The sequence below is a fragment of the Takifugu flavidus genome, chromosome 15 (genome assembly GCF_003711565.1).
Source record: "Takifugu flavidus isolate HTHZ2018 chromosome 15, ASM371156v2, whole genome shotgun sequence".
Classification (NCBI taxonomy): Eukaryota; Metazoa; Chordata; class Actinopteri; order Tetraodontiformes; family Tetraodontidae; genus Takifugu; species Takifugu flavidus.
The window spans coordinates 11864967-11885609 of NC_079534.1; the positions used below are offsets into that span (position 1 = coordinate 11864967).

A 20643-nucleotide genomic window follows, 5' to 3' on the forward strand; every position below is an offset into this window, starting at 1 on the left:
TAAATATTTAGTTCAAATGAATCACTTAGATTTAGATTTAAGATTTATCTGTAAGATATAATATTTACATTTAACAGTCAACATTTACATTTCACTATTTAATATATTTCTATAGACTATATTTCTGGACATTTTTGTTGTAAATATCCTTGTTAGGTTCAAACTGTTCATATAGCAATGCTGTAACTACTTATTATCACTCCTAACCAGAACCTACTTTAGCTGATGTTCTATCGCCTCAGGATAGCAGGAGACAACCTGACCATTTTCTTATATGTTCCTTTTGTATATACCATCCTTTGTTTTATCCTGTGACGCTTACGCTTTATCATATGACGCTTACTCTTACGCTTATTGTAATCTTACATGTTCGTGTGCTACTATAAAAATAAACCTCACCGGGGCCCACACTTGTAGCTCACACTGCAGACGTGTGGTTGCCCTTGCAGCAAGTAAACTGAAACTTCCGTCTCATTCCTCTGATGGCAACAGCACGGGAAGAAAACTGATCACTTTCTTCCTCCCTAACAATCCTAAAAAGTGAATTTTAAAAAAAATACCACCACTCTTGAATATAGTTTTAAGCTAAATCTGACAAACATTTGCTGTCTTATTTTCTGCATGAGCTGCTTTACAAGCAGCAACCCATATATTATCAGTCCATTGTTATCATGACGGGCGCTTATTCAACCTTGACCTTACACTCAATTACACATAAGCAATAAAGGACAAAAGAGGTTATAGATTTTTTTTGTTCAATTAAACATCACTTTGTTCTCTTACATACTGGTATTAATGAGCAATACCAGTTTAGTTCTCCAGTCAACCAACTGGGCATGTATATGGTCTGTGGGGGAAAAAAATGAGTTTCTGGAGAAACCAAGATCGATGCAAGAGAAAATATGAACTCTAGATAGAAAAGTTGTCAACTGCAATAGATCCCACAATCCTCAATGACTGTAGTAACAAGCTAACATATCATTAAAACAATTCATTTTTTGCAGTGTAAATGTAACTATCTTTATCTACAAGCATGAAGAAATGGGAAAAAAACTTAAACAATGTGAACCCTATGATTCAGGTAGAAAACATTTTAAAGTTTGACAATAAAAATTCAAAAAACATAACCACGAAAAAAAACAATCTCCAACTACTTATTAAAAGTAGTTAGGATAGAGCTTTAATGTAAAATTTGCAGCTATTCTCACACTGATAAAATGATGATAAAGAGACATTGAATAAATAAATTTTTGCAATGACTGACTTAAAATGTTTAAAGGTCGTATGAGAGTGGCTCACCTTGATGGTTGTTATCAATTAAAGTTTTTCCATGAGGTGTTCGAGTCTATCCAAACAAACAAAGGGGACATGTTTGCCTCATGTAACCCACACAACACCACTAAGAGGATGATTTAGAAAATTTTGGTTATATTTTTTTCACCAGCATTACTTTGTTGTACTTAAAAAACATATTTGAAATGCATACCAAGGATATGCAGAACTGATAGCCAAATGAGCCAACCTTGCATTCACAGCTACACCCCTTTTAGTCACCGATTCACCTATCCCCCCCCCCCCAAAAAAAAAAACCCATCGAATACCTGTGGGGAAAGCCAGAGTACCAGAAGAGAACATTATTCATGATAGAAATTTACTTATTCTAGAATCTGGTAAAACAATTTGGAGTTTTTGGAGTTGACCATTTGTTGAAATATTGACAGCTACTGAAAATGTTTTGACTAATTTCCAACAAACTTATTTCAATTTCTCTTCCAAGCTCAAAATAGAGGCAGACTTATCTAACAGCTCAACGCCAAAACATAAATGACTTTACTGCCAAATACACATCCTTCAATGTTCAGAATACCAAGTTCTCTACATCATAATTAAACAAGGGACAAATTATTCAATATAGCTCTGAGGTATTCTGAAAATTGTGAACACTATACAGGTTGCATTTCTTATAGCTAAACACGTGCCCTCCTGTCCATGTGTTGTGGCACCCCAGTAATATCTTCCATTATCTAGCGAGATGGTTCGTCAATAGATGGCACAGGTTTCAGAGGAATAGGGTTGCTCTAGATCTCTTTCAAGGGTCTGAGTAGTACATTTGACCCTGGATGCCTGATAGTCTTTGGGACTGAGAGAATCGAGACAGCTGTGATCTTGTGGATCCTTTTGCCAATGCTTCTGGGGTAGTGGAGGTCATATGCACAGGGGAACTGGGTATCTGTAGGTCTGTGTCCCTGTGGAGCAAATATGTCCCTCTGGGTAAGATGAATGTTTTGAAATTTGAATGATAAAAGGGAAACATCTTTTGGTTTGTGCTACAGATGTTGGTAGTTTGTTAAGCACTGGATCACAGTCTTATTCTTGTTGTAATCGTCTCTGAAATCCCCACATCCTTCTGTCTTTATTTATATTATTAACATAATTATTATTCTTAGTCATACTTGTTCTTTTGTTGTTTTTGTTTTAGTATCTTTTTTATTGCTTAGTTATGTCTTTATATTACTACTTTTGGATTTCATTTGTATATTTTGTTAGCCTCCAGACATTTCGATTTGCGCTATCCACCCTTCCTCCACTCAAATAGTTTAAAACACAAGAACAGTCTTTTTGACAAAGCGTATCTGTCTAATACAAAGGAAACTACATCCCAATATTTTTTTTTAAAAAAAGGTGCTTAATGCATTTTTAAAATTTTATTTTTAGGTGTTTGGCTACAGCTTGGATTCAGCATGAATAGCAACAAAGTGGTCTTCATCCCTGTTGCTGATCTTGAAGTGTGCACGACCATCACCACCCACGTGGATCTGCTTGCCAGTACACTGGCCACCCTCTTTCTGGCCAGAAATGACATCACAATAGGTGCCACCAGGCATGCCTGTGTTAAGGGTCACATCCAGGTCCCTGGTGGGGAAGGAATGATGGATAAAGTTAGAGTGAACTTGTCTTTTTAAATTATTTTTATAATTTAAATGTATTATGTAATGGGGGACCATGAAAAATATTTGAACTAAATGATGCCATTTGGCACATTGCACCAGAGGTAGTTATGTGTCTGAATATTGGGTGAAGATCTTTCTGAATAGTTAAGCTTACCAATCATCATTGTTAAAGACGATGAAACCACGATTACCACGTCCAAAGGCAACCTGGTTGCTGTTATTATCCCACCAGTTGGAATGAGGTTGTCCATTGACAACATTGCGGAAAATCACCATGTTCCTAAAAGACAGATGTGTTAAAATAACCTCAAACTGATGGGATCACAAGGTCAGCAATGGCTTTATTGTCTCTGGCTTTTTGAAAACTCACTTGATCTGACGCCATCTGTGCTCACACACCCATCCATCACCACAAGTCTCATCTGGGTTGATGGGAACAGATTTGGTTGATCCATCAGGGTGGCTGGGAGGGCCCATCCAGTCATTCTGGTCCTACATATCAAAGATAAATCCATGATGAACAACTACTTGTTGCACACACTTGTTACAGTAGTGTGTTATCAGCTCTACCTTTCCATTGACAATGTGGCGGTTCCAACGGAAGCTTGACATCACCCTGGTTACTCCATATGGGTGAGCCAGCATGTACCCTACAGCCATCTTGTGAAGCCTGGCATCCCAGAAGGTAACAATAGATGCTCCACCAGCACCATGTCCTCTCTGGTTGTCATGGTTGTCAACAAAGACAAGAGCATTGCCATAAGGCATGAAACCCCAACCCTCTCCCCAGTTCCTGCACACAAGCACAAAATGGAAACCAAATCACTGACACCTTCCATCAAACTGGGTCGACTGCAGAGTCATAATAAGAAGACTGGGCTGAATTTCATCGAGCTCCTCAGTGAAGAGTTTTAGATTACTGTCAATTCATAAAATTAAAGAGAAAAATCGTTCCATTTAGACATGACAAAGAAAGACCTACTTGGTGTACATCAACTTTTCATTATTCCATTTTCTGAAGACAGTTCCCAGTTTGGCACCATATTTAAACTCAGTCACCCTGCCCAGATGGAAGTACTCTCGTGAGGTAATAGTCTCACCTCCCAGATCAATAACCTGAAAGCAAATTTTAATTTTAATTACCTCAATGGTATTGTAGTAACAAAACATGATGTGTAACCTGTGTATATCCTTTTTCTTTCTGTCTCATCCAAAGATGCTAATGTATTGCTTTACATTCAGTTTTCTATATTTTTTTTGATTAGTTCTTTTTAGGCTACTAAAAAGTTCATCCTGACCTCCTGGAAGATAAAAGGCCTTGACCCATTGGGGAACCACTTGGTGTTGAGGTTGTGCAGTCCACCATAGACTGTAGACAGGTCACCAGGCCACATGTGCTTGCAGGCATCCACTCTGAATCCAGCCGCACCCATGTTGATAAGCTTGTTCATGTAGTCGGCCACCTTAGCTCTCACGTAATCTTTTTCAAGGGCAAGATCCAGGAGGCCATCTAGACGACAGTCGCGCACCTAAACATTGAATCATTAAATCAATTTTTTTTAAAAACACTGTTCGGTAAGTGTGGACAAAATTGATTTATTTACCTGATACACATCATGATAATTTTCAATGTTGCCACTGCTGGTTTTACACTTATAATTATTAAAGTCCAAGTCGGAATAGGGGACAGAGGGGAAGTCTTTCATGCCTGCATTGAACCAGCTGCCACATGAGGAGTGTGTTTCAGCACCATTGTTCTCACGGCACATATGGTTAATGACAGCATCGATGTAGATGTTAACCTAAAAATTGACAAATTAAGAAAAACTCAGCACATGCTGCCTTGTCGTCCTCACATTTTGGAGAATTCCATTTGGGTTAATCTCATAACACATGTAATTAATGAATTTTTATAAGATTAAAAAATATATATTAGATTAGTCTCGTCTTGTCTTCTTAACTGCTTAATTAGTTTTGGGGTCCCAGGGACGATACGTGAAAAATAGAGATATGAATATAAAATGATACATTACAGTCGGAAGAAGGTATAGATTGTATCTCCTTAAGACCTTACCCCAACATTGTTGCATCTGGTGATCATGTCTCTCAGCTCATTCTCACTTCCAGATCTTGAGCACAGGTTGTAGCCGATTGGTTGGTATCTCTGCCACCAGGGCCTCCATGGGCTGTCCAAAACTACGTGCTCACTTGGAGGGGAAATCTGAGCAGTACAGATTGTACAAAGAGCAGTGGTTGAAATTAAAATATACACCTGTAGTGTTGGATTTTCCTTCTTTCTTCAGCTGTATGTACCTGAACTCCACCAAAGCCATTGGGAGCCAAGAAGCGCTCACACTCCGCAGCGATGTCTGCCCAGCGCCACTCAAACAGGTGGACAATGGAGGTCCTGCCGTCCTTGAAATGAGGATTGTGTTGGGCAAAGCTGAGCCCAAACAAAGCCACCAGAATAAACACCTTCATGGTTTCCGTGGAAAAGTCACCCTGGATGATTTCGCTGCTACTTAACTGTTATTTATACTTCTATCCTCTCCTTGCTCAACCAATGAGACTCTAGCAAATATCAACATGGTAAACAGGTGTGATATTCACACATAGTCCCGCAAAGACCCAAAGTTTCAAGAAAAAAATCCTAACAAAAAGTTATCTTTTTTCTTGTCTTTATTTTTACATTCCTTTTAAAAATTTGCAACTAAAAGATAATTTGCAAATAATTAGATCGCGAGCTTCATGCATATTCTATGGGGGGCTGTTTGTAAAGCAGCTCACGCTTAAAAAAAAATAAAAACAACAATCCTGGTTTAAAACTGTGACTTTTTAGGATAATTAAAACATAAATTGCTATGTAGTAAGAGTAAAAATGTTCATTTCCCCAGATATATTGGGTTTAATTTGTTATTTGATTCTGAAAACACTGCACAAGCTCCTGGGCTTTTTAGACCTTCCTGTTCCAAGCAGTGTACATTTACATACTAAATATTTAGTTCAAATGAGTCACTTAGATTTAAGATTTATCTGTAATATATAATATTTACATTTAACAGTCAACATTTACATTTCACTATTTAATATATTTCTATAGACTATATTTCTGGACATTTTTGTTGTAAATATCCTTGTTAGGTTCAAACTGTTCATATAGCAATGCTGTAACTACTTATTATCACTCCTAACCAGAACCCTGAGACCTACTTTAGCTGATGTTCTATCGCCTCAGGATAGCAGGAGACAACCTGACCATTTTCTTATATGTTCCTTTTGTATATATCATGCTTTGTTTTATCCTGTGACGCTTATTGATGAGCAATACCAGTTTAGTTCTCCAGTCAACCAACTGGGCATGTATATGGTCTGTGGGGGAAAAAAATGAGTTTCTGGAGAAACCAAGCTCGATGGAAGAGAAAATATGAACTCTAGATAGAAAAGTTGTCAACTGAAATAGATCCCACAATCCTCAATGACTGTAGTAACAAGCTAACATATCATTGAAACAATTCATTTTTTGCAGTGTAAATGTAACTATCTTTATCTACAAACATGAAGAAATGGAAAAAAAAGTTAAACAATGTGAACCCTATGATTCAGGTAGAAAACATTTTAAAGTTTGACAATAAAAATTCAAAAAACATAACCGCGAAAAAATACAATCTCCAACTACTTATTAAAAGTAGTTAGGATAGAGCTTTAATGTAAAATTTGCAGCTATTCTCACACTGATAAAATGATGATAAAGAGACATTGAATAAATAAATTTTTGCAATGACTGACTTAAAATGTTTAAAGGTCGTATGAGAGTGGCTCACCTTGATGGTTGTTATCAATTAAAGCTTTTCCATGAGGTGTTCCGAGTCTATCCAAACAAACAAAGGGGACATGTTTGCCTCATGTAACCCACACAACACCACTAAGAGGATGATTTAGAAAATTTTGGTTATACTTTTTTCACCAGTATTACTTTGTTGTACTTAAAAAACGTATTTGAAATGCATACCAAGGATATGCAGAACTGATAGCCAAATGAGCCAACCTTGCATTCACAGCTACACCCCTTTTAGTCACCGATTCACCTACTCCCCCCCCCCCCCCCCAAAAAAAAAACAAACTGTTGAATACCTGTGGGGAAAGCCAGAGTACCAAAAGAGAACAATATTCATGATAGTAATTGACTTATTCTAGAATCTGGTAAAACAATTTGGAGTTTTTGGAGTTGACCATTTGTTGAAATATTGACAGCTACTGAAAATGTTTTGACTAATTTCCAGCAAACTTATTTCAATTTCTCTTCCAAGCTCAAAATAGAGGCAGACTTATCTAACAGCCCAACGCCAAAACATAAATGACTTTACTGCCAAATACACATCCTTCAATGTTCAGAATACCAAGTTCTCTGTTGTGACTCCTACTCTGGCCCCACCTCCTCCTGAGCAATCAGCTCAACCACCACCACCCGTGCCCTCTCCTCCAGCTGCACCCAATCCGCCCAAACGACTCTGCATCCATAAAAGGCCCCTCTGCACTCAGGCCAGTGCTTGATCTAACTGATGTTTTGGCATCACGTTCCCGTTGACCCAGCATCTCTCCAGGCTCCCCAGCGCCTCTCTGTGTCTCCCTGCGTCTTCCAGCGACCTCCAGCGACCTCCAGCGACCTCCAGCGCCTCTCTGTGTCTCCCTGCGTCTTCCAGCGACTCCCAGCGACCCCCAGCGCCTCTCTGTGTCTCCCTGCGTCTTCCAGCGACTGCCAGCGACCCCCAGCGCCTCTCTGTGTCTCCCTGCGTCTTCCAGCGACCCCCAGCGCCTCTCTGTGTCTCCCTGCGTCTTCCAGCGACTCCAGCGACCCCCAGCGCCTCTGTCTCCCTGCGTCTTCCAGCGACCTCCAGCGCCTCTCTGTGTCTCCCTGCGACTCCCAGCAACCCCCAGCGCCTCTCTGTGTCTCCCTGCATCTTCCAGCGACTCCCTGCGACTCCCAGCATTCTCCAGCGTCTCCCCCTGCTCCTCTGCAACCTTCCTAGCCCCACTTCCTCTGACCTCTTCCCCTTCCTCGGACGGATTTCCCCTGGCCTCTGGACACTTGGACTCCCCCACAGACTCTCGCCCCCGGATCTCGGACTTGGTTCGTCTGCCGCATCCAAGACATTCCCCCACGCCCCCTATAGTTTGTCTCGGCCTCCCTCCTCATTTAGTTTCTTCCCTCCTGTCCTTTTTTTGGTTCATTAAAGTCGTCTGAGTTACTTTTAATTCCCGTGTCTGTCAGCCTTCTTTGGGGTTCCGCCACACTTGACCGCCAGTCCTCCCGAGCTTAACATTCTCCACATCATAATTACACAAGGCACAAATTATTCAATATAGCTCTGAGGTATTCTGAAAATTGTGAACACTATACAGGTTGCATTTCTTATAGCTAAACACGTGCCCTCCTGTCCATGTGTTGTGGCACCCCAGTAATATCTTCCATTATCTAGCGAGATGGTTCGTCAATAGATGGCACAGGTTTCAGAGGAATAGGGTTGCTCTAGATCTCTTTCAAGGGTCTGATTAGTACATTTGACCCTGGATGCCTGATAGTCTTTGGGACTGAGAGAATTGAGACAGCTGTGATCTCGTGGATCCTTTTGCCGATGCTTCTGGGGTAGTGGAGGTCATATGCACAGGGGAACTGGGTATCTGTGGGTCTGTGTCCCTGTGGAGCAAATATGTCCCTCTGGGTAAGATGAATGTTTTGAAATTTGAATGATAAAAGGGAAACATCTTTTGGTTTGTGCTACAGATGTTGGTAGTTTGTTAAGCACTGGATCACAGTCTTATTCTTGTTGTAATCGTCTCTGAAATCCCCACATCCTTCTGTCTTTATATTATTAACATAATTATTATTCTTAGTCATACTTGTTCTTTTGTTGTTTTTGTTTTAGTATCTTTTTTATTGCTTAGTTATGTCTTTATATTACTACTTTTGGATTTCATTTGTATATTTTGTTAGCCTCCAGACATTTCGATTTGCGCTATCCACCCTTCCTCCACTCAAATAGTTTAAAACACAAGAACAGTCTTTTTGACAAAGCGTATCTGTCTAATACAAAGGAAACTACATCCCAATATTTTTTTAAAAAAAAAAGGTGCTTAATGCATTTTTAAAATTTTATTTTTAGGTGTTTGGCTACAGCTTGGATTCAGCATGAATAGCAACAAAAGTGTCTTCATCCCTGTTGCTAATCTTGAAGTGTGCACGACCATCACCACCCACGTGGATCTGCTTGCCAGTACACCGGCCACCCTCTTTCTGGCCAGAAATGACATCACAATAGGTGCCACCAGGCATGCCTGTGTTAAGGGTCACATCCAGGTCCCTGGTGGGGAAGGAATGATGGATAAAGTTACAGTGAATTTGTCTTTTAAAATTATTTTTTATAATTTAAATGTATTATGTAATGGGGGACCATGAAAAATATTTAAACTAAATGATGCCATTAGGCACATTGCACCAGAGGTAGTTATGTGTCTGAATATTGGGTGAAGATCTTTCTGAATAGTTAAGCTTACCAATCATCATTGTTAAAGACGATGAAACCACGATTACCACGTCCAAAGGCAACCTGGTTGCTGTTATTATCCCACCAGTTGGAATGAGGTTGTCCATTGACAACATTGCGGAAAATCACCATGTTCCTAAAAGACAGATGTGTTAAAATAACCTCAAACAAGGTCAGCAGTTGCTTCATTCCTAGCTTTTTGAAAACTCACTTGATCTGACGCCATCTGTGCTCACACACCCATCCATCACCACAAGTCTCATCTGGGTTGATGGGAACAGATTTGGTTGATCCATCAGGGTGGCTGGGAGGGCCCATCCAGTCATTCTGGTCCTACATATCAAAGATAAATTCATGATGAACAACTACTTGTTGCACACACTTGTTACAGTAGTGTGTTATCAGCTCTACCTTTCCATTGACAATGTGGCGGTTCCAACGGAAGCTTGACATCACCCTGGTTACTCCATATGGGTGAGCCAGCATGTACCCTACAGCCATCTTGTGGAGCCTGGCATCCCAGAAGGTAACAATAGATGCTCCACCAGCACCATGTCCTCTCTGGTTGTCATGGTTGTCAACGAAGACAAGAGCATTGCCATTAGACATGAAACCCCAACCCTCTCCCCAGTTCCTGCACACAAGCACAAAATGGAAACCAAATCACTGACACCTTCCATCAAACTGGGTCGACTGCAGAGTCAGAATAAGAAGACTGGGCTGAATTTCATCGAGCTCCTCAGTGAAGAGTTTTGGATTACTGTCAAATCATAAAATTAAAGAGAAAAATCTTTCCATTTAGACATGACAAAGAAAGACCTACTTGGTGTACATCAACTTTTCATTATTCCATTTTCTGAAGACAGTTCCCAGTTTGGCACCATATTTAAACTCAGTCACCCTGCCCAGATGGAAGTACTCTCTGGAGGTAATAGGCTCACCTCCCAGGTCAATAACCTGAAAGCAAATTCAATTTTTAATTTTCTCAATGTTATTGTAACAAAACATGATGTGTAACCTGTGTATAACCTTTTTCTTTTTGTCTCATCCAAAGATGCTAATGTATTGCTTTACATTCAGTTTTCTATATTTTTTTTGATTAGTTCCTTTTAGGCTGCTAAAAAGTTAAGCCTGACCTCCTGGAAGATGAAAGGCCTTGATCCGTTGGGGAACCACTTGGTGTTTAGGTTGTGCAGTCGATCGTAGATGGCAGACAGGTCACCGGGCCACATGTGTTTGCAGGCATCCACTCTGAATCCAGCCACACCCATGTTGATAAGCTTGTTCATGTAGTCAGCCACCTTACCTCTCACGTAATCTTTCTCCAGGGCGAGATCCAGGAGACCAACCAGACGACAGTCACGTACCTGAAGAGGTCAACTTAGTATCATCACATGGCTAAAAACCATACTTGCTGCCTGAATGACTTACCTGATTAGCATCGCCGTAGTTTTCAATATTTCCACTGCCAGTTCTACATTTGTGATCATTGAAGTCCATGTTGGAAAATGGGACAGAGGGGAAGTCTTTCCTGCCTGCACTGAACCAGCTGCCACATGAGGAGTGTGTTCCCTCACCGCCACCTGCACCACACATGTGGTTGATGACAGCATCCACGTAGATGTTGACCTTCAAGTAAATAATGGTTTGTAAGCGCAATATACATATGAAGTCTGTAGTGTGTGTTCAATGCTGAGAATAATGGTGTCAACAGTTGATATTCAGTTTTTACCCCAACATTGTTGCATCTGGTGATCATGTCTCTCAGCTCATTCTCACTTCCAGATCTGGAGCACAAGTTGTAGCTGATTGGCTGGTATCTCTGCCACCAGGGCCTCCACGGGCTGTTAAGAACTATGTGCTCATTGGGAGGGGAAATCTGAGCAGAATAGAGGAAATACTTTCAAACTGTAGTGCAATTTAAGTTTCACATGAGCATGTTGTGAGACTGTGATAAAGTTCTTAATGTTTGAATATTTAGAACAAAGAAGTGCTTCTAAATGTGTTAAGTATGACATTTTGCATTTGTATTTAATAAGCAGACAGAATGTCCCTTTCATACCTGAACTCCACCAAAGCCATTGGGACCCAAGAAGCGCTCACACTCAGCAGCGATGTCTGCCCAGCGCCACTCAAACAAGTGGACAATGGAGGTCCTCCCATGTTGGAGGTGGGGGTTGTGCTGGGCGAAGCCGAGCCCAAACAAAGCCACCAGAATGAGGAACTTCATGCTTTCTGTGGAAAAGTCCCCCTGGATGACTTTACTGCTGTCAGACAGTTGTATTTATACTTATTATCTCTCTGTGCTTGACCAATGAAATGTTGGCAAATTTCCAAAACACATCAGCGATTGCACAGGTGCAACATTCCCAGACTTTCTAGGTTACACACATATCATGTGTCAAACATTCTGTTTATGTCACATAAATAATGTTTTAAAAACATCTGATATGTGTTGTGCTGAAATTCCTATTATTTTTAAGATTCAAATTCGAAAGTGTAGTTTTTAATGTGTTGAAATGTATTCTATTTTAGTAGATGGATGTTAAGTGGTGATCAGCCTTAGCAGTACAAAAGCACTGATAACAGCTGATCTTATCTTGTCACATGTAGCTAAAAAAGTGATGATTTTATATCTGAAAATATTTTTATCCTCCATTAAAAATTAATTAGGAAAACATTGTTTTTCGTTTCTTTTTCAGGCATGTGTTACAAAACAACCTTGCATAACAGTTAAATTATCAGTTTAAGTAAAATCAATAGAGATAGGCAGAGCTGCACATGCTGTCTGTTATGTAAACCATGTTAAGCAAATAAAGTGGGCAAAAGGTTATGCCAACTGCCAGGATCGAATATGGTGGTGGAAAGAGTTTTTGCACATCCTTAAAATTTTACACAATCTCAAATATTGTCATGAAAGATTTTGTGGAAAAATCACTTTGTTTTTTAAAAGATATGCCTGCATTTGACAGAAACAGATGAAAATGATTGTTTTATAAGTAAAGCTAATAAAATGAAATTTCTGACAGTTTCAGATTGTCAGTTCTCATCATTGTTGGTATCAAAGTTAACAAATAACATGTGAATGTGGTCAAAACTGAAAAAGAAAGAAATTAATATTTACTCGTCCTACTATTAGCATACACTAGACCTCCAATCCTATCTGAAAACTTTGTTCCACCAGTATTTGTGAGTCTCTGTAGGTTTATACCAAACCTGCATTGATAAATCTTGTCCAATAGAGGGCAGTCTGTGCAGCAGAACGAATCATCATGGATGTAAACGCGGTGTGATCATCTCACTTCTACTTAAACAAGTTTGTTGTCTTTTTTTTTTTTCTTATTTGACCGCTAAATATTTGTAGTTAGGACATTAAATAAAATATAGTAACCTGTCTTTGACAAGCCATAAAAGTCACACTTCTTTGCATCCTGGGCTAATGTATTTAAACGTAAAATCTTGCAGTTTCCACGATGTAATACATCTCATGCTTTCTCAGCATTAGGGACCTTATTGATTAAGTTTCCCTCTGTGGACCCAGTTTTTTGCATTTTTTTCTTCCCATATTTATTAAATTTCATATATTTCATCTTTTCATTTCACTTATGTTTAAACATATGCATACAATTGTTGTAGAGTTTGTTATGAAAGCTGCAGGATTGGAGCAGATGTGGCTGTGATTAGTGTGGACATTGTCTTTTGGGAGTCAGATGTGGTGGCCGTGATTCCTAATTTACACCCTCAGTAGTAAATCAGAGGAAGGCCTGATAACGCAGTATTATGATAAATCTCCCTGGCAATCCAGAACAACTCCAAAACCACAAGGGCGGAGCTGCATCACATTCACCCCGCCCACCTGCATCCGCCCCACCCACCAGTTCAAGTTCCGCCTCTCTGGAGGTGCTGAGCGAAGCGACTTTTCGCTCAGTCCGAAATGCGTTAAGATATAGTCTATTTGCGAAAGATGGTGATCCTGGGGGTTAGCAAACTTATTTCAGTCACACTTTATTTATGAATGCCAAACCAGAAAGAAGCACATTCAAAAGTGCACCAAAACATAAGGCCACCAAAGACGCCCCAGCCCATAATCCTTCTGAGTTATACCTGCCACAATATCACATTAATTATTGTTACAACATCTGACCTCAGTAACCCTGTTAATGGAAGTGGAACTATATGGGAGTGTACAAATTCCTAATCTATTAACTGTATATACAGGAGTGTAGCATATTTACCAAAATTACAATTATAATCCAAAATGTTATAAATGACATTCTTCACCTCATGCTCTCATCACCGTCATGTGTCGGACCTTTTGTGTTACGTAGTTATACACATGGTATGACACACAGGAGATTTTGTTGAGGAACAGCATATTTAAAGGGGAAAAAAAAATCGTATCAGCATCATCAGTACTGTCCTTTCCCCCTCCCTGCTGAAGATCTAGAACCAGCAGGCTGTGTCACCAATGTCGCCAATAAAAGACCTTCCTCACCCTTCTCATGGTCTCTTTCCCCATCTGTCATCGGAGAACAACTATTGTATTAACTATTGAACTAAAAATTATAACTGTATTTGTGTGAATCGTCTGTGTATATTCTGTGTTCTGGGATTGACCGGTGACCAGCCCAAGATGTACCTTGCTGAGACAGACTCCAGCTCCCCCACAGCCCCTCCAAGTCTTAAAGGGATTTGAATTTGACAAGATGTTGCAATAAAAGATAAGAAGCTGTTTGATTAGTTACTTTTTCGTTACTCCTTCACCATGATGTTCACTAATAATTAAAATCAATCAGACAAGGAGCAGGAGGAAGGAGGAGGAAACGGAATGTGTGCATGAGAGCAAACAATGAGAGGCTGGTTTGGAAATGGCTCCTCATGGCACATTTCCACTGTGAACACCTACTCTACTCGATGCTACACTATTTCATGGTACGCTATGCTATGCTATTCTGGTGCTCATTTCCAATGTGAAAAGTTACTAGTTAGTTTTTTTGGTACCTATGCCCCTGGGGTTGCATAAAAATTAGCACCAGTACCAAGTGGTGATGTTGAACAGAGCAGCCAAAAACCAGGTGCCATTTTGAAACAAACATTGGTTGCCGTTGAAATTTATCCAACATGGCCACAAGAAAAGTGGCTCGCCCTGTTGGCGGTGAGAGAGCTGGACAGGTCAACAAGGATTCATATTCCATTCCATTGAATGTAACATTCTGTTTCCGTGTTAAGGTTTTATCTCTCTGATCCTTTCCTCCTTCCCTGGGTGTGAATAAGCCTTTATTTAATTCAAGACAATTAATTAATAAAAACTATTTTAGAAATGGGAGCCACGATGCTTGTCAGGTTAACATCCTGTAACACCCTGTTTACAGTATTGCTCATTATTCTTTGTTTGGATTAGCACTAGCATTAGCATCTGGTCCCACTCTAGATCTGTGTAGGTTTGTTGTCCACGCTCATTGGAACATCTAATTTTAAATTTGTTTTGTTGCTTGTTTTTTTTTAATGACATGCATGACCTTCATCCACAGAAATCAAACCAGCCTTTGGGTTTTGGTCAACCACAACCACAACAGATTGTGGCCACAATCAAAAGTTTAGCTACCTGCTGCCTACATGTGAGGTAGAGCTTCTGAATCTTTCAAAAAAACATTTACACTTGACCTTTAATCCATAAAATATATCTAAGCACCACTCTCTCTCTCTCTTTTTTGGCACCATCCTTATCTGAACCACTGTGAATGATCCAGCTTTCATAAAAGGCATCCATGCTCTTTTTACACTGTCATTTGCTGTCTGGACTGGTTTGGCTTTTTGAGTGCAAGGCCATTTCTCCCACCTCACATCCCTCTCTCTGTAACCATTTCCAGCTCTTCCAAACCAGCCATTGATTTATCCGCCCGTTTGAAGCCCACATTGCGCTCCCTGCAGTATTCGCAAGCCTCCGTCAGACTCTCACAGCTCATTTTGAAATGTGTTTGCATTATAAATGGCTTAGCTTCTACAGCCAATGTGCTGCTTTTTTAATCCTTTGAATTGTGAACTAAGCTAGTGTTTTGCACGAAGATGATAGTATGAAATGTAGATAATTTAGTTTAACTGGAAAAATAAAATAAAATTTGCCAGTACTAAACATTATTTAGAGTGGCAAAAGGTGTTTGACTGGTTTCAGTTTTCTAGGAGAATCATTTATTAAATAGGAAAAAAAACATTATTTATTGTAATATTGTTATTTGAGTTTAAAATCTGATTAAATTGGCCTACTTGGCAGGAAAATAATACTAAAATATTATTGCTTTAGAATTGCTGTAAAAAACTGTGTTCATTTAGATTTAAGTGGTGTGTCAATAAAAGGTTTTCAGTCAAATCCAAATTCCTAAATACATTCAATACATTTAATTCAATACACTTTTCTCTCCAAAAAAAGACCTAAAAATACAAAATATTTGACTACAAATGACTGTACCGGTAATTGCTTGTAAACAGACAGTTCACCTTTGTATCATAGTCATCTAATTTATGCTGTGTTGTATATTAACTTGTACTTTCTTTAAAACAAATGTTAAATACATTTTGATTAATTTAAAATTTAACAGGATGATGATTCGCATTGGGCCTAATTAATCATCAGGATCAGTACCAGAGCATCAAAATGATATGAAGCAGCCTGTTCAGATGATTGTTAATCCATGCTTCTTTTTAAAAAATGTGACATTTTAAATAAAATCCTAAATCCTTGTGTGCCTCTTCATCCCTCACCCCACCTGTTTACCATCTGATCCTGTTCTTGGGCCTTCGCTGCCCCCCTGCAGCGCCTGTCAGGCAGGCGTCGGATCCCCTTCGATGGCTTTGGTTCCGGGTCGCTCCCCCCAGTGAGAGTGTGGGTCACAGCCATGTAAAACTGAAGACAGCCGTGGAAACACTCACTAATGCCTCAGCTCTCGGTAGTCTGTGAGCACATGATGACACACAAGGACCAAAGGGGAGAAAATCTCATTTTCCAGAACATAAAAAGTTTAGAATATGTGACATACTGTATGGCGCTCAGACAGTTTTGTATGTCCCGTGGGGGGAGGGTGCTGTTGCTGACGGACTTGAGATGCTGCCTTTGATGTGGATCTGCATGATTACGCTATCGTATATGATAGTTTGAGATGAACTAGCATGATGGGGCTCATCAACTTGCCTGACATGTGACCTTCCTATTTTAGGCCCCCTTGTGCTCTGTAGCGTCTATGGCAAAGCTTCTCTAAATATCTCTCTGAAGCATCACCGTTTCTTTATGTGAGAATGTGACAACTGTGGTGAAAAGGCAGCTGGTTCGGGTGTGTAATGTACCGTATTTTCTCGACCATAAGGCACACTGTATTAAAAGGCGCAGTCTCAATTATGGGTGCTATTTCTGTATTTAAAACATACATAAGGCGCGCTGTATTATTAGGCGCATGCTGAAACATACAGTAAAAAACGACAACGGAAGTAAAACAGTGAGTTTTGACACATTTATTGAACAAAATATTCATTCTTCCGCCACAAAACCATCAAAGTTTTCATCCTTTGTATCTGAATTAAACAGCTGCACTATTTCAATGTCCAACATCCCGAATTCCTCTTCTTAATCATCTGAATCAGACTCACCGACCGGTTCCGGTTCAGCGTTGATTTTGTGAAAGCTCTTACAATACATGAAGACGGTATCATAGCCAATGCGTCTACAATCCACCCACATATGGTGGCATAACTTGCCCGCCGCTGCCTCATAGTCTTTGTGAAGGAGTGTTCGCCTTCCGTCATCCAGCGCCCTGTCCGTTTCCGTGGCAGCCGAGAACCACGGTGAACGCCGACTTTTCGTGCCCTGTTGTGCGTATCGCCACCATGCTGGTCCATTTTTCTCCACTTTGTGGGTCAAAGGGATGTTAAAAGTCGGAGGGATCTCATCCATGTTGGTGATGTGGCTGGGCGCGGTTATCTTGTCGCAGCAGGTGCGGAAGATGGCCGCCCTCTCCTGGTTAGGGTTAGGGAAGATGGCCACCCTCTCCTGGTTAGGGTTAGGGACGATGGCCGCCCTCTCCTGGTTAGGGTTAGGGACGATGGCCGCCCTCTCCTGGTTAGGGTTAGGGACGATGGCCGCCCTCTCCTGGTTAGGGTTAGGGACGATGGCCGCCCTCTCCTGGTAATCCGCGGGCAGCCGCTGCGCAACAGTTGTCCTTGCGCGTATGGAGAGATGCCTCATAAAGCGAAAACACTAAGATTGCTCGATTGCCATTTTCAGCCGCATATTCGATGTCCTGCAGTTTAAAGTAAGCCTCATTCATACGCGGTCTCGCTTGACCGGTGCCATTTTAGGAGATCCTTACACGTAGGTTTGCCGCTAATCGATTGGCGGAGCGTTTACTGTAGGTGCACCCACCAAAGGTCACAGTAGATTTTGGAACTCCACACACAAGGCGCACCATATTATAAGGCGCACCGTCGATTTTTGAGAAAATCTCAGTGTTTTAGGTGCGCCTTATAGTCGTGAAAATACAGTAGCTTCATGCTCATAGATCACTAGTGGCTATAGAGATGGATGAAAAACACACATTTCTATCTCTTTCTCCAAACTGTGCATTAACCAAACAGCTAAAGTGAAACTCCACTGTTTAGATATCAGCTCCTTGGTTATCATATTTATGGCATCTCATCTCAAGACTTCTGCAGCCAGAAAACCTCTTTTAGCGATGCATCCCTAGAAAAGTTGGTGTCTCATTTGAAAAAAAGTCATATAAAATAGACATTTCAACCGTCGACAGTTGAGGGTTTGTTTCTGCCGTTTTCCAGTGACAGCATGCTGTTTCGGAGATGTCAAAGGGGGAGTTAAAACAAACTAGCTCAGATTTTCCCATTGGCCCCAAAAATTCCAGTCAGACCAAATCCTTTTCTGTATGAACAACACAGCACATACCTCCAGAGGCAATGAAGGGCCCTGAGGTACAAAGATCCCTTTCACAGCCCAAGTTCTGAGAGCAGGTGAAAGCAGAGAAGTCAGTCATTAGATTCCCGTCACCGCTTCTGTCATGGGAAAGTGGAAGACTCATAGCAAATGGTGGGGAGGCCAGAGGGGAGACTAAAGAGGATGGGGAGGCGAAAGCGAGGAAGAGAAGGGACAGATGAAAAGGAGAGGGGTCAGGAGGTTAAGGAGGGCAACGGAAAAAACAGAGAAAAGACAGAGCGGTTGAAGACAAACCAGGATAATATGAGAAGAGAAGAGGGGCGAGTAAAACCCATAAGAGAGAGACAATTGCACCTGGGGCGGTGCATAAATGTGATGGCACAGTTCAAGCGGTCATAAGAATGTTAAAGCAGAGGGTTTTTTTTTAATGGCTCAATGTCAAATAAAGACTTCTAGGTCTAATAATAGTTCAATATGAAGGTTTAGTCATTTGGTCAACGACCATTTCATAATCCCAGCTCAGTCACCAGTGTCAACACATTTTTTTCTCTGGGAACTATGTCACTGCATTTTTCCCCCCAGGATTTTTAAATGTCTGAAGGAATGACTCATGATTTGCTTTTGGGGTTTCCTTGGTTTGAGTCGTATCAGCATATCAGGGAGGGACAAAAGCAGCCCTATATGTTGAAATCTACAGCCAGTAGCCCAAATGTTGTGCAGATGTTGTGCAGATGTGGGAAAAGTTTCCATCTCACTGCAAAGAACAACAGCAGCGGTACTCGGAGGTCCCCCAGGAGACACCAACGTGAGAGCACACACGTTTGTGTCTGTCTTTCACACACATACTGTAACAACTCTCTGGATCTGGTCTGTTTGTACCGTTTTTAACAGCAAGACTCTAAAAAAACATGAAAAACCCATGCACCATGATCGTGGATGTTACAGTATTTAAACATTTAAATAATAACAAGAGTATCTTCGGCTTTTCTTCCATCCTTATGGGTCCGACTTTTATGGCTGTCACCTATGGAAGGTCTCAGAAATGAAGGCGTTGTCTAAAATTTCACTGAGGTCACAGTTGGAAATGTTGCCAAGTTTCCCATCAAAGCTGTAGTGGACAAATGCCCAGTGGTTTGTAAAATTATTTCCAGGATTTTCTATTTTATCCATTTTGTGTCATTATCAAATTTATGTCATAGTAAATTATACATTGCACAACTCGTCTGAATAAAGAACATCTTTAAATCGAAATAAACATTCAATTTTTAGCACGTAGTCATGCCCACTGTCCGCGAACATTCTAAATGACGGCGCTGACCTTGTCTGCCTCCTGTTTCCTCATGAGCAGACTGCACCTATTGAAATTCAATTAATTGCAAATTATATTAAATGATAGAAAAGCTAATTGACATCCTGAAGCTTTCAAGCTAGTACCACCCAATTTGTAAGCGTTACTCCACATTCCACAGAGGCCCCAAAGAACTCCTGAAAAATTTTAAAATATCATTCATTTAATACCTTGATGCACAATGAAAGGACACATTTGCTGAACTTGAGACAGTTTGAGTTGCAATTGAAATTGTTGTCTTGCAAAGCCCTGCCTGGTGGCCAAGTGATGGTACAAATTCTCACTGGTAACTTCAGTGTTGTGTTATTTTTATATCATTTCAAGGTCCTCACTTTTCATTTGCAAAATGAACCAATGGTGGCTAAATTCCAACAAATATAAAATGTCATAGAAAATACATAACCTGTGATACGTAACCTATGATGTAGCCAAATCCAGTTTTTATGTGGAACATTAGGTTTTTTTTTTTTCATATTTACACACTTATTTATTCAAGACAAATACAAAGAATTTCTATACTAAAAGCCTAAAGTCTTCAAGCCGAATTCATATTAAGAGATGCCACTGAGCTGCTGGTGACTGGAAAGTTCACCCTAAAATTACAGATGGAGTCAATTTTATGATCATCTTTCACTATCGTCAGCGGGAAATGAGAGCTTCGCTTTCATGGTCATAAGTTGAGCAGCAGTTTTACAGCAAGGAAAATTCCCGAGTTCCTTCAGAAATACTTGTAGTTGTTGCTCTTTACAGTCGTTCCCCTTTTTACTCTAGTAACAGGACTGAAGGATGCAGAGTTTCACCTCTCTGGACTTCTTAAATCTCCACTTTAGTGTTTTTTTTTCTCTGTGATTTCCTTCATCAATTATGATT

The 20643-nt window shown here is 40.3% G+C and overlaps 2 protein-coding genes across 2 annotated transcripts; both read right to left on the minus strand.

The window, feature by feature from the left end:
• Window positions 1-2690: 2690 nt before the first annotated feature.
• Window positions 2691-5469, minus strand: LOC130539098 (alpha-amylase-like). The gene is made up of 9 exons (XM_057057209.1): window positions 5265-5469; window positions 5026-5172; window positions 4556-4753; window positions 4250-4480; window positions 3934-4067; window positions 3522-3744; window positions 3322-3443; window positions 3106-3231; window positions 2691-2913 (listed from the first exon to the last, which is right to left on the minus strand). The coding sequence occupies exons 1-9, from the start codon at window positions 5430-5432 to the stop codon at window positions 2724-2726; spliced, it is 1539 nt and encodes a 512-aa protein (XP_056913189.1). The 5' UTR covers window positions 5433-5469; the 3' UTR covers window positions 2691-2723.
• Window positions 5470-9087: 3618 nt separating this feature from the next.
• LOC130539260 (alpha-amylase) lies at window positions 9088-11768 on the minus strand. The gene is made up of 9 exons (XM_057057474.1): window positions 11556-11768; window positions 11226-11372; window positions 10925-11122; window positions 10630-10860; window positions 10317-10450; window positions 9905-10127; window positions 9705-9826; window positions 9504-9629; window positions 9088-9310 (listed from the first exon to the last, which is right to left on the minus strand). Exons 1-9 carry the CDS (start codon window positions 11721-11723, stop codon window positions 9121-9123), a joined length of 1539 nt encoding a protein of 512 aa, XP_056913454.1. The 5' UTR covers window positions 11724-11768; the 3' UTR covers window positions 9088-9120.
• Between the last annotated feature and the right edge of the window lie 8875 nt (window positions 11769-20643).